At 31.9% G+C, this 27,422-nt stretch overlaps 4 protein-coding genes across 6 annotated transcripts in view; 3 read left to right on the top strand and 1 right to left on the bottom strand.

The window, feature by feature from the left end:
• Window positions 1–9,926, top strand: part of LOC130443340 (relaxin receptor 2) — a 68,380-nt gene extending 58,454 nt beyond the window's left edge. Inside the window, exons 17-20 of the mRNA XM_056777910.1 lie at window positions 309–540; window positions 601–713; window positions 785–901; window positions 5,537–9,926. Coding sequence (XP_056633888.1) covers window positions 309–540; window positions 601–713; window positions 785–901; window positions 5,537–5,599 — 525 coding nt within the window. The 3' untranslated portion in view covers window positions 5,600–9,926. The remainder of the gene's footprint in view (window positions 1–308; window positions 541–600; window positions 714–784; window positions 902–5,536) is intronic.
• Window positions 9,927–10,035: 109 nt separating this feature from the next.
• LOC130443254 (AP-2 complex subunit beta) lies at window positions 10,036–25,085 on the bottom strand. 2 transcript variants are annotated; one of them, XM_056777792.1, is made up of 14 exons: window positions 24,867–25,085; window positions 24,675–24,788; window positions 24,440–24,610; window positions 24,204–24,384; window positions 23,994–24,128; window positions 23,467–23,840; window positions 23,127–23,416; window positions 16,613–16,770; window positions 16,384–16,552; window positions 16,134–16,312; window positions 15,839–16,041; window positions 15,380–15,598; window positions 12,592–12,891; window positions 10,036–10,456 (listed from the first exon to the last, which is right to left on the bottom strand). In XM_056777792.1, the coding sequence occupies exons 2-14, from the start codon at window positions 24,780–24,782 to the stop codon at window positions 10,190–10,192; spliced, it is 2,754 nt and encodes a 917-aa protein (XP_056633770.1). In that variant the 5' UTR covers window positions 24,783–24,788; window positions 24,867–25,085; the 3' UTR covers window positions 10,036–10,189. The 2 variants fall into 2 exon arrangements, with proteins under 2 accessions (XP_056633770.1, XP_056633769.1); XM_056777791.1 differs by having other exon boundaries at window positions 24,675–24,795; window positions 24,867–24,989.
• LOC130443256 (serine palmitoyltransferase 1) lies at window positions 18,347–21,539 on the top strand. The gene is made up of 3 exons (XM_056777794.1): window positions 18,347–18,708; window positions 20,240–20,557; window positions 20,747–21,539. The coding sequence occupies exons 1-3, from the start codon at window positions 18,465–18,467 to the stop codon at window positions 21,355–21,357; spliced, it is 1,173 nt and encodes a 390-aa protein (XP_056633772.1). The 5' UTR covers window positions 18,347–18,464; the 3' UTR covers window positions 21,358–21,539.
• Window positions 25,086–26,031: 946 nt separating the features above from the next.
• Window positions 26,032–27,422, top strand: part of LOC130443253 (ubiquitin carboxyl-terminal hydrolase 32) — a 29,349-nt gene continuing 27,958 nt past the window's right edge. For both annotated transcript variants that reach the window (XM_056777789.1, XM_056777788.1), the window contains exon 1: window positions 26,032–26,196. In XM_056777789.1, coding sequence (XP_056633767.1) covers window positions 26,139–26,196 — 58 coding nt within the window. In that variant the 5' untranslated portion in view covers window positions 26,032–26,138. The remainder of the gene's footprint in view (window positions 26,197–27,422) is intronic.

The following is a 27,422-nucleotide window of genomic DNA, read 5'->3' as shown; positions in this document are numbered from 1 at the left end:
TGTGCGTCTCAAGCGGTTTCGCGGTTGTAGTGATTAACCGCTTGCTGAAAAAAATCGTAGTGCGGCCTCAGCCTAAGCTATAAGCTATAAGCAATATTTTTTTGCTTTATACAAATAAGAAATTTAAAAAATCGCGAGGAAAACATTTTTTCAATTTTGTTTTGTAAAAGTAAACAATTATTTCTGAATTAACTTTTTGTGACAAATACTCTATTTTATGATCTTGAAAAACGGCACCTTCTTTTGAGGTTAGATATATATAGACGCCACTTTTTACTACGATTTTTTTGAAGGTTATGGATTTTTAGGGATGGCAATACTCCGCAGTGATGTTTATTCTACTGAACACTTTGGCATTAATATTTATTTGCTACGCTTATCTTCGAATGATTAATGAAATCAAATCTAGCGGTGTAGCTTGTAGATCGACGAGACAAAGTCAGGACACCGATAAAGTCGCTCAACGATTTGGTATCATTGTTTTTACAGATTGCTTATGTTGGGTTCCCGTTGTGTTGGTGAAATTAGTCGCCTTATCAGGTAAAATAAAATCTTTTCTATTATCCTGCGATTGAATGATTTGTTAAAAATAATTTTAAGGGATATCCATACCTCAAGATTTATATGCTTGGTTGGCCATCTTCGTACTTCCGATCAATTCAGCATTGAATCCAGTTCTTTATACTTTAACCACTAGTATATTTAAGAAACAAGTAAGATTTATTCGTCTATACTTACATTATTGAAAATCTATCGATGTAATAAAATATTTATCATATTTCAGATACGAAAAATGTTAAATTCTTGTTGTCGAAGAAAATCTGATAACCACGCATCAGAATCTGGTTTGAGTCTCACCTTCGGAGTGTTTCCAATACCGACAAAACATTTTAGTTACCGGGTGAGTTAAGAAAATTGTTCTTCGAATAGTTAACATCTTATACTACGGTCAAAAATTATTAATTTTTTTCGAGGATGGAATATGTTCGTGAATTATTCAATAAATTCTGCTGAAGCTTGCGACGTAACTTAAGACACTCAACATTCTTCGATTTTAAAACGGAACCATTAAATTTAGGAGAAATTTAAAGGGACTTTTTTGTAATGTTTTTGATATTTTTTACAGGCAGTAACCAAAAATTATTTTTTATTCCGTTGCCTTTTTTTAAATGCACGGTATTTACGTCTAAATTTTCCATCAAGAAACTGTGGGAAGTACTTTGTAGTTTAAAAAGTTATAGCGGTATTTTTCTTCAAGTTTTTCAGTTTAGTAGTCGCAAGATTATGTTGCCGAGAATTATCCAGATAACCTTCTACTACAGCAGTAGTACTTTCATTGCTGAGAAGTCTGCACAAATGTTACACACTATAGAGACAAAAGGACGTCTACCAGACGAAAGTAGAGATGCGAGTGCTCTATTTATGCCTAGATTTTTCATCAAGCTTTCAAAGTCACTCTTAACATATATACCCTCTTTAAGTTATACTCAAACACGACTCTTTTCCAGTTCATTTCCAATGTTTTTATAGTTTTCATCTCTTATATCTCGAATTCTAATTGAGATAAGTTGTTCATTTTGGTCTAAGAACACTCAGTAAATGAACCCCTTTCATTTGAGATATAATATGAACGAATTGGTCGAGTCTAAAGAGAATTAATCGCGGACTTCCAACTTCACTTTTAAATTTAGATTTTTCTCCACTCAATGCTGCAAATGACGAATTCAACTTTACTTTTAAATTTTTCCGAGACTTTTCTCCACTCAATGCTGCAAATCACGAATTCTAATTGAGATAAGTTGTTCATTTTGGTCTAAGAACACTCAGTAAATGAACCCCTTTCATTTGAGATATAATATGAACGAATTGGTCGAGTCTAAAGAGAATTAATCGCGGACTTCCAACTTCACTTTTAAATTTAGATTTTTCTCCACTCAATGCAGCAAATCACGAATTCTAATTGAGATAAGTTGTTCATTTTGGTCTAAGAACACTCAGTAAATGAACCCCTTTCATTTGAGATATAATATGAACGAATTGGTCGAGTCTAAAGAGAATTAATCGCGGACTTCCAACTTCACTTTTAAATTTAGATTTTTCTCCACTCAATGCAGCAAATCACGAATTCTAATTGAGATAAGTTGTTCATTTTGGTCTAAGAACACTCAGTAAATGAACCCCTTTCATTTGAGATATAATATGAACGAATTGGTCGAGTCTAAAGAGAATTAATCGCGGACTTCCAACTTCACTTTTAAATTTAGATTTTTCTCCACTCAATGCTGCAAATCACGAATTCTAATTGAGATAAGTTGTTCATTTTGGTCTAAGAACACTCAGTAAATGAACCCCTTTCATTTGAGATATAATATGAACGAATTGGTCGAGTCTAAAGAGAATTAATCGCGGACTTCCAACTTCACTTTTAAATTTAGATTTTTCTCCACTCAATGCTGCAAATCACGAATTCTAATTGAGATAAGTTGTTCATTTTGGTCTAAGAACACTCAGTAAATGAACCCCTTTCATTTGAGATATAATATGAACGAATTGGTCGAGTCTAAAGAGAATTAATCGCGGACTTCCAACTTCACTTTTAAATTTAGATTTTTCTCCACTCAATGCTGCAAATGACGAATTCAACTTTACTTTTAAATTTTTCCGAGACTTTTCTCCACTCAATGCTGCAAATCACGAATTCTAATTGAGATAAGTTGTTCATTTTGGTCTAAGAACACTCAGTAAATGAACCCCTTTCATTTGAGATATAATATGAACGAATTGGTCGAGTCTAAAGAGAATTAATCGCGGACTTCCAACTTCACTTTTAAATTTAGATTTTTCTCCACTCAATGCAGCAAATCACGAATTCTAATTGAGATAAGTTGTTCATTTTGGTCTAAGAACACTCAGTAAATGAACCCCTTTCATTTGAGATATAATATGAACGAATTGGTCGAGTCTAAAGAGAATTAATCGCGGACTTCCAACTTCACTTTTAAATTTAGATTTTTCTCCACTCAATGCAGCAAATCACGAATTCTAATTGAGATAAGTTGTTCATTTTGGTCTAAGAACACTCAGTAAATGAACCCCTTTCATTTGAGATATAATATGAACGAATTGGTCGAGTCTAAAGAGAATTAATCGCGGACTTCCAACTTCACTTTTAAATTTAGATTTTTCTCCACTCAATGCTGCAAATCACGAATTCTAATTGAGATAAGTTGTTCATTTTGGTCTAAGAACACTCAGTAAATGAACCCCTTTCATTTGAGATATAATATGAACGAATTGGTCGAGTCTAAAGAGAATTAATCGCGGACTTCCAACTTCACTTTTAAATTTAGATTTTTCTCCACTCAATGCTGCAAATCACGAATTCTAATTGAGATAAGTTGTTCATTTTGGTCTAAGAACACTCAGTAAATGAACCCCTTTCATTTGAGATATAATATGAACGAATTGGTCGAGTCTAAAGAGAATTAATCGCGGACTTCCAACTTCACTTTTAAATTTAGATTTTTCTCCACTCAATGCAGCAAATCACGAATTCTAATTGAGATAAGTTGTTCATTTTGGTCTAAGAACATTCAGTAAATGAATCCCTTCTATTTGAGATATAAGTGAATTGGTCAAGTCTAAAGAGGACTAATCGCGGACTTTCAACTTCACTTTTAAATTTAGATTTTTCTCCACTCAATGCTGCAAATGACGAATTCAACTTTACTTTTAAATTTTTCCGAGACTTTTCTCCACTCAATGCTGCATATCTCGAATTCTAGTTGAGCTAAGTTTACTGTACTTATATATACTTGCACTTGAATTAATAAATTTCTATATAGAAATTTGATTTTTATATCAAGAATTAGTGATTTTATCTATGATCGGAAATTTTCAAAAGTATGGATTAGAATTGAACGATGGGGATATCAAAATTTTTGTGACATCACATGTTAAAATTCAAGATACTAAAATGTGAATTATTGATAAAGTAGCAATCTCGCTATTAGATTAACTCTAGAACAGCGTTGTTATGCGAGTGAGACACTCAAATTCACGGGAATTCGGAATAGTCGGAAAGTGCTCGCTTGACGTTTTTACTGTTCCGCGATTCGGCTGTTTCTGAGACTTTCGACAAGTGCTACCACATGCGCTGGCGCAGTAACTTCAATATAATACTACTGTTTACTTAACGTTTAACTTTTGCTGAGTGACAGTCATAGTTTTCTTAGTTTAATTATTTGATGTTTATTTGATTAGATTATTTTATTAAAATATAAGTGAAAAATCAAAACAGCTGTTTTCTCTCGATTATTTTTGAATACATTCAAAAATTCAAAAAATGTGTGACGTCACATCAGGAGGGGGGTTATAGAAATGTGACAAGGACGGTGAGAGGGATGCAAAAGCCCTAACATTCGTGTGACGTAATTTATAGATGGCCCCTAAGGGGCGCCGTAGAAATTTCGTTTAGGGAGCTGGTCTTTTTTGTTAATTAATTATTTCGTACCAAAATTATATAATCGCTTGTTTATTGACTTTTCTCCACTGCCCCACATTATACATTTCTTTCTCTTGATGGTATGGTTTGAAATCGATGAATAGAATATGCAGACTTGGATATTTTTATAAAAATTCTCTTGAAGTTATTGCATAATGAAAATGTTGTCTATTGTAGACTATTTTTTCCAGAACTTTGTATGTTACATCCAAAAGTGCTATGTCGCGGTGGTTATTGGCTTATTGTATCAACAAAAGCCATAATCTCTTCGTCTCCATATTACAAGATATCAATTGAAATATTGCTGTCTTCCTTTTTACCTTCGATTCCCTTTTGCTTAGTTATTCTCCACTATCATCTAGTGATTCTTTTAAATACTGTGCGACTCCATTTTTCCTTCATAATCACTTATTATATATATACATCTTCATAAGGTGCTTTCTGATTTTGCCTTTTACTTCTTTCTCGATCCTTTTTCATATCATTGTTTGCTTATATATTTTCAATTTCCAATAAATCTCATTCAAAATGAATTCTTCCACTCTATCTGCATATTTCTTTAATTTCTCTTCATTATAATATTCCTTTCTATTTTCTTTCACTTTCTAACAACAAGAAATAATTGTCAAAATATCTGACACAAGTTAATTCGCGCTCTAATCAATAGGTAGCAGTGAAACGGTTTAAAATTGAAATTTGTCTTATAGTTTCCAGGGATTTACGCTTTATGTAGTCCGCTTTTCCACTACGGGCCCTCTGAGATCTCGAGTTTCCGAAAGTTGTTGATCAAACATTATATTAAGACACAAGTGCTGAGTGGTATTTATTTGCCCTTAGAAAATTTAGTTATAAATGATTATAAATTACCATAAAAAAGGAATGGTAATAATTAGAACTTCCTTTACAGTTTCACCAAAGTTTCTTTATTTCACGTAAACATTTTTTGCGTGTATTTTTTATTCTAAAAATGTAATACTATGGAAGGAAAATGAAAAAAAATCTGGTTTTCTAAATAAATTTATTTTCTTACAGGGTACTCACAGCAGTAGCTTAACGGGAAGTAAAACCAGCTGGAGGAGATCAACACCCGTATGATAGATTGTTTTCGATCTACATAAACAATAATCAAAAAACAACTAATCCAAAAAGTATGAATGCAAACCAAATTGACCTCGTGAAACAATCAAAATTCCTTGAATATCTACCGTATATTCCACAATGAGAATAACCTAGTGCTCAATAAGTTTTAGAAAATATTGACATTTTCCAAAGTTTTCACTTAGTTAAGTTATTCTTCTTCTACTCCGGTAACATGTCTTTGCGAACATCAAACGTTAGTAGATGGCGTGTTTAGTTTTTTATGTGTTTATAGTGATTTTGGTAGAATTTTCTCTATTTTTATAACTCCCGTTATCTCCTAAACGTGTTTGTGTGGTTAGAACAAAATGTTTAAGAATCGGTCTAACAAAGACGAAAATTGAAATAACCATTTTCACACATCATGGAATATGTTGGGAGTCAGAAGCAGACCATTAAAAGAAGGTGAATCGGTTTCTAAAGTGGAACATATAGTATTATGGGGCCTAGAAGGAACAAATTCAAAAATCATTGAAAATTTGCGTCAACAGATGTCAGGTCTAACTCCCAGCCTCATGAGATAACAATTAATCTGAATGACGTAGTTAAAGATTGGAAATTAATTGGTTCATGTAAGTACCGGAAGAAAAGACTTGAATACCTACACAAAACTACCAAAAAGGTACATAAGAGTTTTATTGGCCACTAGAATAAGATTTTAACGACTAGTACACTTGTAAACACTACAACTTTTACCACGTGTTTATAGTTTTCGAAGGATGTGTGATTGTATAATATAATAATACTTTTTGTTTACAAAACAAAAAAATTAGTTTGAAACAAAATTAACAGATGTCGCCCACTTAGTAATTTTCGCAAACAGTTGCGTTCGACAATGTTCGCGGAACAGATCGAGTAGAGAACGATTTGGATTACATTGTCATAGGTTGTACAGATTGATTATGGTAATTGCCGAACAGTAAACGCTTAGACAAGGAAATACTCTTTGTCTAATAGTAAAAAATAACCCAAAATAATTTAAATCAGCTGGTCATAACTTTAGGACATAAAGTACTACAGAACAGTGAATAGGGAAGTATGGGATTTGACGAAAGTACACATATTGACATTTTAAATACTTATTTATTGTATAGAGAACCAATTCGTACCGAAGCTGGGTATTAATACGTGACATCTGGAGGTGGTTAGGTTAGGTGTACTGTCAGTTTTTATGTATAACGAATAAGACTATTTATTTTATACATACAAAAACAACACACAACACATGAGTACAAATAACTGTCGAATAAAATTGCTAATTGATTACCATTGAAACGTCAAACAAAACGTCAAAAGTCAAAACAAATCTGAGAGCTACCTTTCGAGATTCGGAGCAAAGAGATCTTAGTCAGAGTGTTCAAAAATTTATACAACCGAACGCGAAATAAGCAGTGAGATCGAAATAAAATGTATTGCCGAACGATACCGAACAGTCAGTCATCAGATTTACATACCACACAGTATATATTATATGATCGGGCAACTATTATTTTGGAAATTTTCTAGATGAGCGTAGAATATACGGTAATATTAGACAAAATTAGATTGGTCAGAAAAAGGAAGTTATAAAAATTGTTACAAGTTTAGTTTTGTTAACCTTGATATATGTAACGTAAACTGAGATTAAATTTCTCGTGAATTGCAATAGGTGAACTCATCAAACTCATCAAAATGTAGCTGTGTAATAAATCGATTTAAACGGTACCGTTGGTAAATACCAGCTTTTTTACACAATGTCTATATCTATTAAAAGTGTTCGTATCAATTCTGAGTTAAAACTAAAAACTAAACTGCTTTTGTAAATAAAGCTGCGTTTTGGTGGTAGTTATACACATTCCTATAATAGAAAGTGAACTGCAATTTTCTGTTTAATAACGAGCTTCAATTCTTCTTTCGGTTCTAAATTATTTTCGGTGTCATGAGGTTATTTCACATGTGTTCCAAAGTATACATCGGTGGTAATGAGGTTATTTATTGTAACCATACTGTTTGTTTGTAACGTTTATGCTTCCAACATAAATATATGTAAAGAAACTTAGATTTCTGTCTGCTAAGCAGCAAATTAAATTTAATTAAACGAAGAGATATTACAAAAAAATGTCATTTATCTATCGTCATACGTCAAACTTTTCTCGACACTAGGCAATCTAAGAAAACAGCTGATCTACTTCAAAATGGCGGCTGTAAGGTAAGCAATCGATTTTCTCGTATGTACTTGTGTAAGATTTGTTTCCTTTTCTCCGGTAGTAAGATTTGTTTATTACTTTTTTGATTTATAATGTCTAGACGACTATGCAAATAGTGTTTAGATTTATTTCAGTGAAACTAATAGAGCTGAAACTGACTATTAAGCTTTCTAGTCAGTGTGCAAGTAAGCCACATTTCCAGGGCACTTCTTTAAGAAGTCATTTTTCCATAAAACTGGGAATAAAAAGGTCTAAAATCCAACTTTACGTTTCCTCAAAACCTTGCCACAAAAGCATTTAATTACCCCACGGCGGCAATTTTTACGAGAGCGTCAACTGATTTTGATAATTCTTTAGATTGCTCAATTACAATATAACATAGCGTCATTACCACTAACCTGTACCATTATCTATAACTATAGTAAAGACTATATGGACAACGTCTGTACTAATATACATTTCGTTTTTCTCATACAGTTAATATTAAAGATAGCGAGAGCAAGGTATTGGAGTTTATTACAGTGGGCTCGAACTGCTGAAAGAGAAAGAAAGAGCATTGGTAGTCCACTCTCTGTACTGTATTTAGTAACGAAAGCAAGATTCGATAGTTATACATCATGACTCCGAACAATATTTAACAGTGTAAAATAAATTTTATAAGTCCATTTGTTATTTATAACTTGAATATCTGGTGGACAGCATTTTCTGCTATGTATACATCGTGTTGTACTTTTCACCTTTATTAATAATTGTATCTATAATTAAATTTTGGTGTGTTTGGAATACCATTTGCTGGATATCTATATTGAAGGTAAATTTTTTATTCACATTTATTTAAAATTGTTTTAGCTTAACGTGGTTTATGAAACAATCGCTTGTTTGACGTTAGAAATGTTGATCATTTTCAACTAAATAATTAGTAGAATTTTATTTTATTTGTAATTTTTGTATTGTAATTACAAAAAACGTATTAGGCCATAATGGCTATTTGGTAAATACTGTGTATACATTTTTATTTTCAAAATATAGATGTTTTTGGAAAATGTGTTTTTTTCTAGCCGGTTAAAGTACACGGGCAAATTACTAGTATTAAAACTTTATATGGGTATATCTAGTTCAGTTGGAGATCTAGTCCCACTGTTTTCTGAGTACCTATAAACCTTATTCACAGAATCAAAGATTTCCAATATGATTTTGCATCAACACTTCCTCGTGTTGTTATTTTAACTTTAAAATTATAAAAGTAACCCTTATCGGTACCAATACCCCTTACTTATGAAATTCTCCTACTTCTTTCATCTGTTTCATAATTAATAAAAAAAATCAGAGAGTTTCGAATCAATAGACTACAAGAGTTTGAATATCTAGGAGTGACAGTAACAAGTAAAGTTGAAGAAATATAAATAATTTTATAAGAGATTAGCAAGTGGAAATAAAACATTTGGAGCCCTAGGAAATCTTTTAAAGTGCAAAAACATCTCAAGGGCAGTGCAAGATTAATAAAGAAGAATGCAGATATTGAAAGGATTCAAAGAACATATGCTTCATATACAGACCTCCTAGTGATACCCACTACATACAGCTATTCTTAAACCTCACATCAGCTGGTTGAAATTTTTTTTACAGAACTGGCTATGCAGGGCAGGAAGCTAAAGATTTTACCCACAGTCATGGAATTACCCAACTTATCAATGAACCAACCAGAATTTCTACCACTCAGAATATCATTGGGGCCGGATTTAGAATTTTTGGCGCCTCTAAGCCCAATAATTTTTTCGCCCCTTAGTCTAATTAAAGTAACTTTCTTAAACACCTTTCTCAAAAATTATATCGCTTATATGTTAATCGCTTGATTTTTTGAGGAATTTACTTGGTCTTGGGCTTAAAAAAATGTGGTCTCTTAAACACTTTTAGTCATTTTATGTATTAAATAGTGACCTAACGTTCATGGGACTGAAACAAATCGATCCAACCTGCAGAGCATTCCCGCAAAAAAGCACGGTTTCAAATTTCAGACCCACAAACATGAGCTAAATATAGTATGTGATCTTAAATCAAGGCTATTTATTTTGATTTAAAAATAACAGTAATGTGTGAACTGGCACAATATCGCAACATGAGGAAAAGGAATTTGAGAAAAGCAACAGACAGACTTCAAGCTATGGGCCTGTAAGACCTGATGTGCTGTTTCATATATACAATATTAAATAAAATACTTCAATATTCTTATATTATGTAAACTACGAATAATGTACAATTTAAAGTCAAATATACTCTAAAGATTAAATACAATATATATTGGAATGACAAAAATTGAGTAAATAAAGCGATTCCTAACGTTCATAAGCTCACAATTCAATAACTAATTCTTTAAAATAGAATCATAAGCTTGGAACACATAAGGAGCGACTTCTACAGATCTAGATTTCAAACTTAGAGTCGCAGTAGAAACCCCTGGTTGGAGCTTAAGTTCCAAGAGTACCCAAATATTGTTGGTCAATTTTAAGGATTGATACAACATGTCTTGTCCTTCTACATTGCGTTTTGCTATGGTGAAGATGTTGTTCAGGGTCATTTTATTTGATATGGCGTCAGTATTACCTTTCACATCATTAACGGTATATTGCACCTAGTGAAATAAATAAAGTGACTTAAAATTTCCACAAATAATTATCATGATGAAAAATTAAATAAAATTTTGAAGCTAAACGTAGAGCTGATAAAAACAAATGCAAATACCAGGTGATTGTGTATGCATTCTATTTTGACATGCCTAGAAAATAGAAAAGGAAAAGCATGGTCATCATTGGTATTACAAATTTTGTTTAAAGAGTTTTCATATTTTTGTTTTGTTTGTCAGTATTTTCGTACAGCTTTTGAATGTTTTTTTCAATTTCAATAAATATTGTGGTAACAAAAATCCCATGATTCGCATTTGAGTTTCACTAACTCTACATTCAAAATTAAAAGTAACATATAAGTGGCGAAATTCGAGCAATTTTAAACAAAAATATTCAAATGTGTTTAGGCTGAAAATGTTTTGAATTGATTGTTCAATTTGGGGATACAGAAACAGATTAAAGGAGATTGCTCGTGATCTCTTCAATATTATATATACAAACACAGAAAATGAGAAAACACATGGAGAAGACATGGAAAAAATAAGTTGGAGAGTTGACTTTGAAAAGAAAAAATTAATATAATTGGAGAAGCCAGAAAGTTTACATTAGGCAAAAATAACGGGGTAGTTATAATTAGAAAGCATTATAATACAAGATATCTGAAGGACCCTGATGAGATTTTTTGTTTATTACAAAAGGAAATAGGGTGTTAGGACATATGGCAATGGAAAGGTGAATATTGCTTTGGTACAAAAAGAATCTAATACATGAAATAAATTGAGAAGGACATAAGTTGTAGTTGTTACAGGGAAATCAAAACCATTAACAAGTGAGAATAAAAAAATAAAAAACGAAAGAAACGCCGTCATTTGGAAGTGTAATTTTGGAAAAAAAATCACAAAAAAATATAAAAAAGCCAATTCAAAAACAATGACAAATTTGGGAATAAAAAATTGCTACATATTAAAACATAAATGAAAACCTACAGCAAATGTACAGAGGCTGATCGAAAAGTTTCAGTATGTACTATCAACTTTTTATAAACCCTAAAATTGGTACTAATTGGCAACAGGAACCAGCAAAGATTTTCTGGATGGTTTATAATTTTTATTACATTTTTTTGTTAATTCTTTCATCAATATTTATGGACAAAAAATTATTGAAAATTCGAAAAATTTGTAGGTAGTTTAAACATTTCAGTAAGACCGGCATATTGCGTGACGATATAGGTATAACATAAACACTGAACATATGATACATAGTAAATACGACAGTTATTTTCTCGGTTATTCTAAAATTAATCTAAAAAATGGTATATAAATCGTGTTTTGTGTCAGGATATAAGAAAACCACGACTAAAACACCTGATAATTTTTTTTGATGCCAAGCAATTCGAATAAACAACAAAAATGGTTTGAATGTGTTGGTCGTTTTGAGAATCCTGCAGGATGTAATTATTTTTGTTTCCAGGATCATTTTAATGTAAGTATGTAATAATGTAAGAGCTTAACCTATAAAAAGTTTATTCACTTATATTTAGAAAAATGTTTTTATTATAAATAAAAACTGAATTATAACAGCACACGCTGCGCTGCCGGCAACGATAATCTCGTGATCATCAAGTAGAAAACATATCAAGAACTTATAAAGTAAACAAAAAAATAAATACTTTTCAAAAAATGCAAACACCTTATTGCTATGACTATAATAAATTTTATAGATCCTTGAGCTACATCTGGTTGATAAATACCGCACGAGATCAATATTTGTTAATAAAAAAAATTTCATCTTAATCTAGATGTAATAACACAAACAACCTCATAGTTTTGATTTGTATTTTCTACTACTACATCACATAAATAATCTGATTCGTCTGAAACTTTTCAATAAACCCTCGTATTCTTTTTTCAAATTATATAGTGAAAAACAAAAAAATATTCTCACCATATTCTAAAAGATGTAACATTTCATCATTTAATCGTGGTAGCAAAAAGAAAACAAAACTTAAAAATAGTTTTGGATTTACAACAAACCAAAAACAACAAATAATTTACCGTAGTCATATTCAGCTTTTCCATAACTTTTATTTCTTTCATTCCCAACATATTTCAGTAAAAAATATATATAATAATTCATGTCTCACCTCGTTTGCTGCAGGAATATCCCTCCAAGTAGTAAGAAATACTCTCTTATCCAACGTACCGTCTTCGCAGAATAAAATTTGAATGGGTATCTGACAGGCGTAATAAAAGATGTCAACATTATTCTTAACGGCAACTTGAAGAGTTGTTAGCGGATCCATACGCTGCACGGGACCAGTAGTACCCAAAGGTAAATTATATTCGAGGCTTTGACTCGGTTGGAGAGCTGGAATATTAAGAGGAGAAGCAGGAACGATACCGAAACTATTTTTGTTGAATTGGATAGCAAAACTTGACATAGCCTGAAAACATTAGAAATTTACAATAATTCAACTGTATAGCCGCCACACTGGGGTCGTTCGTAACCCTTATACGTTTCAATTTATCCCCTCCCTAATGTTCGGAAACCGGGACCGTAGTGCCATCTAGTAATAGTTGGACAGTTGCTCTTCCGCCTAGTATAACTACCATAGGTACATTGCGTCAGTCTATCTGTGACACTCGAGTAAGTTGGAGTGAGGTCATCAACAACCCCAGAGTGACAGTAACAGTTATGATTCGTTTTTTTTTTGAATTCTTATGTTTCAAATCATCAAAAAAGGTGAGTACGCTATATTTTGAAATTGTATTTTGTGTCAAGTACGTTGGCCTACAATGTTGGGAGTCGAACATTTCGGCAAGAGATACTCGACGAGACGCAAGAGCTTTCTCTTGAGGTCCAAGAGGCTCGAAAAAGCGAGAAAGTTTCTAAGCATAGCTCTGATTATTCCGAGGCTTCGGATGCATTGGATAATGGATTAGAAGCCTAACATAGTTCATAGGTTTGTACTTGTTAGCTGTACCAAACTGGACCAGTTGGTTCAATCAGATACAAAGAACGATATAGTGCAGAGAGTAAAGGAGCATTTATTGATTGTTGTATTTGATGGAAAAAGATTTAATACTTTTTGATATTTTACATTCGTCCGATGACGAAGATATAGTGCCACCATTTCCAGATTACACTAATTCCACTGCACTGACTGAACTGACTTTAGACCCAGTGCAAGCAGTACAGTGAACTAGGTGAACTAGTTCTCTTGCACCACTATTAAGAACAGCGACACTAGAGCTGGTTCTGCTACAAAGAACACTTTAGTGTACACTTCTGGAACTAGTTCTGCCAGTGCAGCTACCAAGAACAAACTTTATCATTACAACGAAACAAAATGAGAATGATACTTTTGACCAACTATGACAGGACGAATCGGTGGTCGATGCAGATCTTTTACGGCATTCTGGAACCAGGCTATGCTAAATTTATGGAATTCTGGGCGTAGACGTCCATACAGAAACATCCTATGAGCGGGTAAAATTATTGAAAATTGTGCCGACACGGAAGGTTGCACATTTATGAACGTCCAATCCGTGACGAACACATTTTGATGTTCTGCAAAATGTATGCTTGAATGTAACAGATATAATTGTTATCAAATAAGTTTGAATAAAAAGATATTTTTAGATTAACTTGAGTATTTTTGTTCATTCCTTGATTTATTTTTGTGAATTTTCAGTACTAAATGACGTTTGTAATAAAAAAATGAGATTTTGAAAAATTACTGAAATTCTGACATTCATTATTCAAAATAAATACTTTTTACTCCTCGTTTTCTATTTTTGTTTCTTTATAGTTTATCATTTGTCTTTGCTGTTTTTATTATTATTTTCCATTTCTTTTGGTTCCGGCATTTCGCCCTCCAGTTCTCAATATTAAGTGTCCTCTATTCCGTTTCTCCATGTCTCCCTTGTCCTGCCTCTTCTCCCTGGCCACAATGAGGTCCATTGCGTTATTCTTTTGATCGTTTCAATTGGTTTTCTTCTCATTATATGCCCAGCCCAGTTGGGTCTTTGTGCTTTTATGTATCTCACTATATTTTCCTTCTCCAGCTCTTTCTCTATTTCTTCGTTTTTCTTTGCTCTCTGTTATCTCTTCTGTTATGTTTGGACCTGGTATAGTTCTCATTATCTTTCTTTCTGTTCTTTTAAGTTCTTCTTCTTCCCTTTTGTTGATAACTGTTGTTTCCATAGCATGTGTGATACCTGGTCTTATTAGAGTTTTGTACATTTGTTTGGTTATGCTTTTGTTTTTTTAATGGGTTTATTAAATTTGCCAATATTTTGTAGACGATATTTAGCAAGGTTATGTTTCTATAATTCTCACATAATATCTCTTTATTGCCTGTTTTAAATATTGGTGTGATTATGCCTGTGCACCACTCGTCTGGGATTTTGTTTTGTTTCCAAATCTGTTAGTAGATGAATATGTGTATTTAGTTTTTCTCCACCATATTTAAGGAGTTCTGGTTTTATTCCATATTCTCCTGGGGCTTTATCATTCCGGATATTTCTTATTTCATCTTGCACCTCATTTTCTGTAGGGCATTTTAACTCATCCTCTTCTTCTTTTGTTAACACTATTATTTTATCTAAAGTAATATGTTTCGACAAAATGTAACTGAAATTTAAGCTTCCAATTCGAAAAATTCGAAAAGTTATGAATTTTCAATTAGAACTAGTGATTTTACACATATATATTTTTTTTAACATATTAAGTTGAAAAATTTTTGCATGGCACATATATTGTCGTAAAAATGAGGAGTTGATGTACAACTATATTTTTTTTTTTACAAAATAAACAGCTTAGTTTACTCAGAATGAACAATTATGTGGCAAGGGTCACAAACGTCCCAGTATGAAAGCTATGGTTGGCATAAGAAGTGCGGCAGCTAAGGGTTCAATTGTTGGACTTGCCTGCATTGCTTTATTTGTAAATGTCATATCCATAGACATTTGCCCTGCTCTTCTAGAAAACGTTCCTTGTATCTCGAGTCCTTTACCTTTTTCAGCCGGTAACCAAATCGCTTTGGGTGGCGTGTACATAGTAGGGGCTGTAGGTATTCCAAATATATCACCCAACAAACCAGTAGTTGTTGATGGTGTAGTTGAAGTTGTAAGATCTCCTCCACCTAACTGAAAATAGAAATAAAACAAATTAACAATAACAACTCCAGATAATTGTACGGTGTCTTTATCTTGTTTTCAATCCCAAATTAGTTTTTCTAGTGCTAGTTTCAACTACAGTTCGATGTGACAACTAGTTTTATCTGAAAATCGAAGATATCAATGGTAAATTCTAGTTTTAACTGGGTATTTCTAGTTAATACATAATAAACTACCTAAGGTATTGTGATAATAATAACTTTTATTTACCAAAACATCCAAGCCTCCTCCAAGAAGATCGACATTACTAGTTGCTGGCGCAGCAGGAGTCGGCATTGCTGGAGTAGGAGCATTAAGATCCATCGAGAGCAAATCTCCTATGAGACTTTCTTGATTTGGAATAACAGTAGGTTCCGGTGCGTTGATATTTTCTTCAGTAGAACCCTGTCTAGCAGGCAACGACTTTCTGATACCTAAAAAAATACATATGAATCTTATATTCACCAACCATTCTAAAAACCTAAATTTTACAAAACGATTCAATTAGATAAGTATCAGTGTTTACCTGCTGATCGTCCTTCTACAAAAGCAGTTGGTGGTTTATGATAAACGCTAGCAAGGGATGATATGTGACAGATCAATTCATCCAATAACGTGGGTTCTAATAAATCGGTTTCTTCCGAAATTAACGGTTTATCGGCGAGTACTACTTCTTTAGCAGCTGCCGGATCCGTACTAAGTAATCTAAAAATTACAATTTTCGTTATATTGTTTCATATTATATATATTATAGGTTTTTTCGTTATTTTTTGTACCTCCAATAAATAAAACCGCGATCTCTCAAATCAGGATTATCGGAATCTTGAGTCGCCAGGCTGAGAACATGTTGAACTAAACCTTGAGTATGTTGGGGACGTTTTAAAAATAATTTCACTATTGCTGTCAAAAGTTGTAATTGTACTTGGGCGTTTTCATCAGTGAAACCTGTAAATTTGAATATGAATAATTATTTATTATATTATGATATAATAGAATATATATAACCTTCTAAGAAACTTTCCAAAAGTTCATCGGCATTATCTATTCTTTCAGCATATTCCCCAATAATCCATACCATACTGGCTCTAGCTTCAGGCTCGTCTAACGTATCCAAATTTTCGCATAACGTACTTATGATACTCTCATATTTATTCGGATATTTTCTGAAGAAAAACGAAAGAATTTTACTTCTGCCTCATTTATTTATACGAGGGCGGTACAAATATGATCAGGACAAACGCTAGTTACACACACATGGAGAACGTTAAGACAAACCAGATCCAGCTAGGGGTTCAACGTTGAAGGCACAATGCTCAGGACAGAAAGGATTGGCAGTCGGTCGTTGAGAAGGACCGTAGCGCCGGATAAAGAAATTACACATTTTTGCCACCTCTCCCGAATATTTTTGATGCAGTTATCAATTACAATAATTAAGAAGCCAAATTGTTATTTTATATTATCCAATAGAACATTGTATCACTTTGTACATAAAATTTAAAAATGTTCTAATGACAATAAAGATTATAAATTGGACACAAACTCCTCTACCTCGTCGTCAGTGTTAAATTTTTGACCTCTGAAGGCTTCTTTAAGTAATTCAAACATGTGGTAATTGCAGGGTGATAAGTCAGGACTATAGGGTGGAAATTCTAATATTTCCCCATTTTGATATTGTATTGAGCGTGAGACGCGCCTTATCCTGGAGAAGAATCGCACTTCGTGTTGGAATGGTCCTCTGTTTCAAGCGATAAGCGGATTTCACGTGTGTTCTTTGAAAGCAGCATTTATTTAACGTTGTGAGCGTAGAGAGTCAACGTACAGCACTTCCGTCAGTCCCAGAAAACAGTACTTACTTACTGACGCTCCCTTCACCGCTCTTTAGAAGGCACTTTGTTTTCAAGAGTGTGGTAGTATACTCAAGTTTCGTCTGTAGTGAAAATTTGCGTTAAAAACCGTCCCCCTCGTATTGCATTAGCAAGCGACAACAAACTTCCAACCACATGAATTTTTACTAAAATTTCAACAGTTTGGAAACCCATCGCGTCGTAAGTTTGCGATATTGAAGGTGTTCGTGGATAAGAGACTCTATACTACCAATACTAATGCCGAACATTTAACCTAAAGTCCCCCAAAATGAGTTCTACGCGGCGGATGTTGTCTGGTGTGATTCTGGTTCGCGGTCGACGATCATGCGGCTCATTCTTGACGGTTTCACGGCCATCACTGACTACATTGTGTCTTTTAAAACCAGCAGACCTACTCAGACACCTACTACCAAATTGATTTCTTAAACGCCATGTTTTTAATGTCTTCCGACGTCAAAAAACGAATGACAATACGTTTGCGCAACGGAGTTCGGTACTTAACGTTGATTCATGGTAGTAGCACGTGCATTCGCGGCGAAAACTATGACCCAGCTAACACATAATCCAGTCGCGAGCGTCAATACATAAGGCGCACCATCTACAGCGTTGGTATCGATCATATTTGAGCCGCCCTCGTATCAAAATTATTCATTACAAGCAATTAACATGATTTGAAAAATCAAAATAAACAAATTTACGTTTCGATTATTATACTTTAAATCAAAGGATTTGATGCGATTTCGCAGGTTAAAAAAAATGATATTTAAATTTATAAACACCTGTCGAATACCGTTCCGAATAATGTTACTGTCACCAAAATAACTGTTACTGAAATATTGCCACATCACCGACATTATTGACAGTTGACGTTTAGATAATTAGAGCAACTTGTGGGTAGTTGTTTAATTAAAAAATATTTTTTTAATAGAAATCGATTTACGGTGCAGTGTGGAAAAATAATTTGAGTGCTGTATCAAGAAATAGTACAAAAAATGTTAGATGAAGAATTATTACAAGAACGGTTGGAACAATATCAACCCGAACCATTAGTAGATACTACAAACGTTAAAACCAAAGAAACAATCGAATCTTATATTATTAATGAAGATGAGAATAATATTGATCTGGCGAAAACAAATTTTTTAAACTTCTTAGATCATGAAGAAATTAAGCAGTCAGCTGAAAATATTATAAGAAAGTATGGAGTTGGAACTTGTGGACCAAGAGCTTTTTATGGTAACTATTTCAACATAATAAACAATGATTCAGCGCATAAAAATTAATGTTAGTGATCAAACTAACCCAAATTCCGAAAGTGTGTCATATAATTCACACCAAAAGATAGCTATAAATGCTTAAGGAATTTTATTAATATTATCATAAAAGGAAATTATACAGAGTTGTTTAAGTAGAAATGTCACTAAAGGGCAATATAAGCAAACAGAAAAAACAATAAGCTGAAAATTAAATGCCATATTACTTTTCCTTTGTGCATTTTTTTGAGAAGTTAGCTGTTCTTTTAACTTTAGAACAAAGTTAGCAATGTAATGAAAGTTAAATGTGCAAAATCAAAACATTTTTTTTAAAAAATTAGGAATAATTTATATTTGTAGCCTTGGTAGCTCCTAAATAACTAAGTACTTTATAAATGGTAATTGAAAGCTGCGGAAAAAATGTATTTTTCACTGATGTCAAGAAAAAAATGACTTTTTCCAAGTTTAATCAGCAGAACACTATTACCTATGAATTATAAACTTGACTAGCCTTGTTAGGTCCTAAATAATAAGGCCGGAGGATTATAGACTTGTGTGAACTCGTTAGAGCCTGAATAATTAGGTGCTCAACTATACTAATTAAATGCTGTAGAGAAGATAAATTTCTTTTCATGAAAGAAATGACTTTCAGAAATCTATTGGGAAAACTCGGAAAATGTCATTTCTTTTGTGATGAACCAAAAATTCATTTTTTGTAGCATTTAATTGGTGTTTGTTGAACACCTTATTATTTAGGACCTATCAAGGCCACACAAGTTTATATTTCCTTGGCAATAATAGAGTTCTGCTGAGGAAACTCGTAAGTCATTTTCTTTCTAACGTCTTTGAAAAATTCACGTTCTCCACAGAATTTATTGATACCAAAGCTACAAAAAAAATTCGAGAAAATCATTTATTTGCAGCGCCTTTTTGTGAAAACTTTTTTACTCTCCGAAAACATGCATGAAAGTTTTCAATTCCATGTAAGAATAGAAAATTTCTTCTATAAACATTGGAGCATTTGATTATAACACTCTACTTTCATTAACTATTGATTTTGCACTTAATTTTCCACTTATTGTTCTCTGTCTGCTCATATTGCTCTGCTAACTTTAGTGATATTACATAGAAATATAATTTTTTTTAACTATTTACTTCTTATACTTTTTTATATTATTTTTGTTTTGATTTTAGTTCTTTTTTGATAGAAAAATAGTTTAAAAGAACAGGTGAAAATGTCTGACCTTTCTTGGATTTTATGCTGTTAAAGATCAAAATAAGTCAAAACGTAAATTTTTACCTGCTATTTTAAACTAATTTTCTATAAAAAGAGACCTAAATCAAGATGATTTATCACAATATCACAAAAAATAAAAATATAATGACAACTTAGATTACACTGACCTTCATTATAGAGATAAAATAGAAACACAAAATTCAATATTATTAATTGACTAAACAATATTTAATTTTGACATTCCAGATAATTACAAACAAATTTTTGAAAATTTTAGGTACAACTGATGTTCATTTGGAACTAGAACAAAAGATTGCCGATTTCATGAATATGGAAGATTCAATTGTATATTCCTATGGATTTGTAGCTATTTCCAGTTCAATTGCAGCATATTGTAAAAAAAGTGATACTGTATTTATTGATAAAGAAGCTAATTTTGCTATCAGGCAAGGACTTACTGCATCCAGAAGTAAATTTGTCGAATTCAATCATAACGACCCAATTAATTTTAAAAAACAAGTGGAAAATGTTATTAAAAATGAAAGGAAACCATCTAGGAAATTTTTAATTGTAGAAGGCATATCTTGGAAAACTGGTAAGTCATAGATATTCAGAAAATACATCAAAGTCTTCACGTGGAAGTTTAAATATGAACCTTGTCATTATTTCAGAATAATTTACAAAAAAGACAATTAATTCTGAACCTTAAAGCAATGGAGGTTTTCTAATTTTTCAGTTTCTTTAACTCACCGATTATAATAAACTGTATGTTTTGTATTCACAGGTAAACTGCTCCCTCTAGAAGAATTTCTTAAAGTCGCTGAGGAGTTCAAAATTCGCATTTTCCTTGAGGAATCTTATTCCATAGGTATCTATGGTGACCATGGTCGTGGTCTTACAGAGCATTTTAATATCGATCCAGAACGTATTGATATGATAATAGCATCCCTAGAAGCAGCTCTGGGTTCCATAGGTGGATTCTGTGCTGGTACCCACTCAATTATTGAACACCAAAGATTATCTGGATCCGGATACATATTCTCAGCTTCTTTACCAACATTTTTGGTTCAAGCTTGTATAGAAGCAATCAGATTGATGGAAGATAGACCAAAAAAAATGAAAACCTTAGCTAAGGAGTTCCATTTGTTCCTAGAGGAGACTTGTGAATACAAAGTTCATAGTGATCCAGAATCAGCTTTTAAAGTATTTACCACCAAAGATGAAACCAATAGAAAAGAAAAGGAAGAGGAAATTCACTTGTATTGCAAAAAAAATGGTGTACATTTTTTGAAGACCGACGGGGGTCTTGTCATAAACTTATATATAGATCTTCTTGATAAAAAAAGTAGATTGGAAATGGCTTATAAAGTTTTGAAGGAAGCTGCCGACTTGTAATTGTCAGATGCATTTTCAATAGAACTATTTCAGTATTAAAAAATAAGTACCAGTTGTTGAGTTAATTTTTAAAAGTTATTTGTTTTAAATTTTATGTAATTGCTTGTAACATTCCTTAATGCTAATTAAAACTAACTTGCTGTGAAATTGTTTTTTTAATCATCCCAATAAACTATTGTTTATAATTTGGTAACTTCTGTATATAAAGTGAAATAATGGATACTGTGATGATATTCGAGAAATTTTAAATGGTTTCTGATTCGTCTTCAATAAGAGATAGATTTGTGTAAAGGTTACATTACACATTATCTTGGTCCACTTCTCCAGTTCTAAAGTAGTGTGAACTCCAGTATCTGTTTATACATTCAAGAATATACTCTCCTACAGATTTTTTGTTCAAAAAATTTTTAGATTAGCTTGAAACCGTGAGGAATTTTAAAGCGAAATAAACTAGAGCTTTATTCTCCTCTTCACAATATCTGCATTCATCCATTTCTATTCAAACTAATCTCAATAGAAGCTTCATATGTAGAAGTCAGTGTAGTTTATTTTGGCTTGGATCCACAGAAACTGCTCATCACTTTATATTCAAAACAATCTCATCAAGTGGCTTCTGCATGGAAGGCAGTGAGTAGGTTCAGCCTGTTTTTGCTTGGACCCCCATCTTCTCCAATGAATCTGCGCTCTTTCACTACTCAATCTAATCTCATTCAGTGCTTCTTTTATAGAAGCAGGTGAGGAGGAGTATTGTGTTTTTCTTTAATCCACTTCTCCACTGAATCTACACACATCACTTTCTATTCAAACTAATTTCATTAGGCACTTCATATGTAGAAGTCAGTGCAGCTTGTTTTTGCTTGGATCCACAGAATCTGCACTTATCTCTTCCTATTCAATCTAATCTCTTGAAGTACTTCCTTTATAGATGTCAGTGTGGAGGTGCACCTTGTTTTTGCTTGGATACATATCCTCTCCACTGAATCTACATTCATCCCATTCTATTGAAAATAATCTCGTTAGTTTCTTTCTGTATAGAAGCTAGTGAGGAAGTGTGACTTTGTGCTTAGATCCACATACTATTTGGACCTAGCAGAATCTCCAGAGTACATCTGTTTTGGTTTCCCCCTTGTCAATATCTTTTTTTAAATAAGTATTTTCCTATTCTGGGCTAATCAGAAGCGTTTTTGTCCCTTTTCTAGCAAGTTTGTTGATCTATTCAATTCTTGTATGATGAAGAATACAGATTGTTATAGTAGCTTATTTCCTCAAGTATTTTTCTTCATTTCTAAGTTGGTTCAGTGCTTGACTATTAGAATGACTCACAATATCACTCATCTTTCAATTAACTATTGAAATACTTGATATAAGCCTTATAATAATACGGATGTACCAACAGCCCCAAGTACTTCATTACCATTTCCTGTGATTTTTTTGAGCCATATCTGTACTGTATTTTCTTTATTACTTAATATCGTGCTTTTGCTTAGTTCACCCATAATTCTTTATTATGAGATATATTTTGATAAAAAGGACCTTGCACCTTCATTTTTGATACTCTCATTGTCTTTACATTCCCGGGACATTTTGAAAACAGCTTCATGGGCTATCGCCAGATGAGGATGTCTGACAACAAATATTTTTCAAAAAATAAATTTTCACTTTCAAGTAATTCAAATGATAATTATATCTGATGAATTTTGCTTTGTTAAACCTTTGATACAGTACAGTGAACAATAGTTTTGTTAATACATGAAGATATATTAACTCACCTGAATATATCTTTTATCACCACAATAGCTTCTTGTACTACATAGTTAACTTTGGTTTGTATAAGCTCCAATAGGGTTGCAACACATCTCTCTGCAGATGGTTCTACTTTAATAGCACAACGCCCAATAGCTCTAACAGCTTTCCTCACAAAATCGACGTCTACTTCTGTGGCATATTCTTTTAATTCACTCAAAACCTGTTGAATATTTACTTGGGATGCTAAACGGATCATTATATCCAATTTCTCTAGTTTTACATAGATCGGATCGTTGTATTTCACAAAGAAAACCTAAAATTGATCATTAGTAATTTTGATGTATTACAACTATGATTACTTACTTTCATTTCATGTTTGAGTATATCAGGCTTCTTCTGCACAATCAAATTAATATTCCTTAAAGCAACGTACTGCACTTCTGGTTCAGAACTGAGTAAAGTTACTAAAGGAGGAGCCAATTTTTTGCTTAAAGTATTACAAAATTCAGTATCTCCAGCCAAAATTTCCATCATTTTGATCAAAACTTTAACTGCTGATAGAACCACGGCTGCATTAGCATGTGCTAGTCTAGGAGTGATACGTTCACAGATACTTTGAGCCTCACGTTCATCACGGGGAGTGTAGTTCGATAAAGAATCAAGGATAAATACTTGTCCCCATTCGGTACACTCATTTAAAGCTGTTAGTAGTTTGTTGATGGTATTTGTGCTCAATTCTATAACGAAATACTCTTTTGTAAATACCGAAGTTTGAATTTTATTTAACAATAAGTATAATTATAGTTTAACCATTTAAAAAAATTAAATAATGCAAAAAATTCTCTAAATAATAAAATTTAAGCAAAATTATTGAGAAATATGGCTCTTACCAACGAGCGGTTGGCCAGTAGGGCTGCTCTCGTTGATTTCAGACAAAGCAGCAACAGCGTTTGCAACAACCATAGGATTAGAGTCACTCAGTAACTCTTTTAGTTGCTCTAAGAATCCTTGGTCTTCTACTAATCCTTGATAACAGATTTTATAAACATAAAAATCAATAAAAAATGAAATATCTATAAATAAAAATAAAAATCACTTACCTGATGATATATCATACAATTTGGCAACACAAACAGCAGCAGTTTTTCGTACATACGGATCTTCATCTTTTAAGCACTTTCTTAAAGGTTCACAAAGATATTCAGTTATTTTATCCACTCTAATGCAACCCATGGTTCTTACTGCAAGTGCTCTGATCAGCGGATTGGGATCTTCACAATCCTGAAGCAAGATTGTCATGAAATGACAAATATAAATATATAAATATATCACATACCTTAACAAAAGTATTAACTGCCATTATAGCCATATCAGGCTGAGATTTTGCATAATTCATTAAATACAGATATACCAGCTTTTTAAGCTCCAAGTTATCCGTCTGCATACAATTGACTACATCTGGAAATAAAGCTGAAACATCTTTACCTACTGTCATAGATGCAATAACCTGCAATAAATATTTTATCAACATAAGATTATCAAAACTTTAATGTTTCCTACGAGCGTTATACCTTTTTAACGGCCTCTTTTTTCTTTTCTTTCTTGTCATTATTTAATTCAGATTTTAATTCAAATATTTCACCCTTTTTGGTAGTGGTAAAATATTTTGAGTCCGTCATATTAACCTACAAACTAAAGTACGTAGATTAAAATATATTACATTTAATAAACGATACATAAGAAGATAAACTTAAAAAGTATACCTTTATGACTTATTCTCTCGGACACGATATAAATTATCAAATTCCTGAAACGCCTATTATTTTTGACGTTTGCAAAGCGTCAAATTAGTGATACATAATTTTTTTCAATTATTTACGTTGGCTTTCAGTATGACCAACTTCAACATATAGTTAGAGATGGTGATTGACATTACAAATAACATAATAAAATAATACAAATATTTACATAAAATTATTAACTCTCAAAACTCGTATATTGTTACGGTCCTAATTAATTATTATTATTTTTTGTTGCTAAATCGTCTTATTTTCAATGTCTTTCTAATTGATAACTAGATTTTAAAACAGGTAAAAACTTTACCGAAATAAGCTGATCACAATTAAGCAACAAAAACAAGAAAAGGTCTAAGAAATTAGAAATAAAAATTGATAATCTATTATTTATTATACCCAATAACAAACAACAATTCATTTTTGTAGTTATTCTAGAATAATCTACTTTCGTTTTTAATGATCTCTCTATGAAGCTTGAACAATCTTGTTTTGATTATTTCATCAAAATTCTTTTTAATTTTTCCAATATTACTTCAATATTTTTATTATTATTCATTTTGCTTATAAATAACCCAAGTTTTCGAGCAACTTAATTCCATTATAATTTTGTTGGGTTCGAATCAGGCGACGGTGAAGGTTGCGCCATGATTTTCAAATCTCGCATAGATTTGACATTATTTTCTAATAGAAACTATTGTCACCCAATTCCCGACAATTGAGCTTGTAAAGACTTCAAAACCATTTAATACTCTCCAGTTGGAATTTCTAAAGCTTTTGATTGTATTGATACCAAAGTATAGAAAGGTAGTCAAATATTTTTAACCGTTAGTTGAAGCATTTGACTGCAATAGAGAATCTACTGGTCTCAGTGGTTCAACTATATGTATGATCAAATAAATATATTCAAATGATAATATCATATGATTATATTTATTATTTATATTATATTAGTGATATTATAATTTGATTATATTTATTATTACCAGTTGTTTGCATGTGAATTGCATACAAAGTAGTAATACCTGTAATATTGGTTGCATAAGTGACAGATAACATAATCATGGTACAAATCGGCAATTCTGCTTCTGCGTCAAATAGCAAGTAAGTGTTTCGTGAATAGTTCGACTACGACAGTTGTCTTGTTTTGGTATCTTGTCATTCTAGTGATTGTTGTAAATTGTGTAATAGCTGTGGAATTTATTGTAAAAAATGTTATTATGCGTAAATAAACTTTAAAAAATGGGTGCTAAGGATTCGAAAAGGAGTTGCTTAAGCTACGACGATGCAGTTAAACGAAGTAAGTAATTTTTTTCAAACGCAATTAACGTTTTCTGTTGCTTACATCATGTGATGTTAGGATAATTCTTGTTAAAAAATGTGTTTAATAAACTCTTATATGAATTCGAAAAAAATAATTGAAATATTATTTCCCGTATTCATTAATATAATGTTCTATGAGGCTGGGAATAATAAATTATGTTATCGGTTTTTACATATTTTTTGTTTATTTAGTTGTTTAATGATAAATATTAACGTCAATTAATGGTTTAAGTGGCGATTTCCAGCGCTGACTTTTAATTTGTTAAATCAAATTAGGAAGTTGTTTAATTTCGCAGCTTCAATGGTCGTGTTTTCTTGTTATTTGTTAATAGAAGCACAAACTCTACATAACAAACTGATTCAATAATAAATGTTATATAAGAAATACATTAATATCGATAGTCCAGTAGTACCTGTTTATAATAGAATTATGTATACACATAATTACCTATTACATTATGAACTAAAATTCCTTACTTTCATTTAAAAACCACAATTTATATATTGAATTATTTCAAAATAAATTTCATCAGATTTTATCAGTAATGTTTGTTTATTTTTCAAATTTCCTTACAATATAATACAAGGTGTTCATAAGATCTGTCAAAATGTGATAGTTTTCTCTGTATAAACATGAAATTAAATAAAAGGCAATCATCCTTGATACAGTAGAAAATCCATATAAAAACAGCAAAAAAATAAAGTGTAAAATATACTGAACATGAATAGAAAGATGAAAAAGTGATTTTCTCAACATTTTCTAACTTAAGTAAACTAATATATATAAAATATTTTATATTATATTGGTCTATAAATACTAGTCCTGGTATTTAATTCTATTTTAATCAATAATGGATTTTGAGGTTATAAAATAAGGAAATTATTTATGTTTTAATTTTAAATAAAAATACAGGAAGGAAACATTTTATAATTAATATTAAGTAAATATTATTTCTTGTGATAGTACTTCAAACAACTAAAAATAATAATTTCCATTTCTGAAAATCATTTGTCAATTCTTTGGTTAGTTTGAGGTTAGTTTTATTTAAATATCTTATGTCCTCGTTGATGTAGAGTATTTATGAAAAAACTGTAATATTTGAATGTTTCCTTTAGTTTTATCTGTATTGTATTGCTGATTACAAATGTAACAGTTGATATTTTTTTGTGGTTGATCACTACTTTCAACAATTTTTATGATTC

Source organism: Diorhabda sublineata, chromosome 4 (assembly GCF_026230105.1).
Source record: "Diorhabda sublineata isolate icDioSubl1.1 chromosome 4, icDioSubl1.1, whole genome shotgun sequence".
Lineage (NCBI taxonomy): Eukaryota > Metazoa > Arthropoda > Insecta > Coleoptera > Chrysomelidae > Diorhabda > Diorhabda sublineata.
The sequence above is the reverse complement of the archived record's forward strand: the minus strand, read 5'-3'. Positions and strand labels throughout refer to the sequence as shown.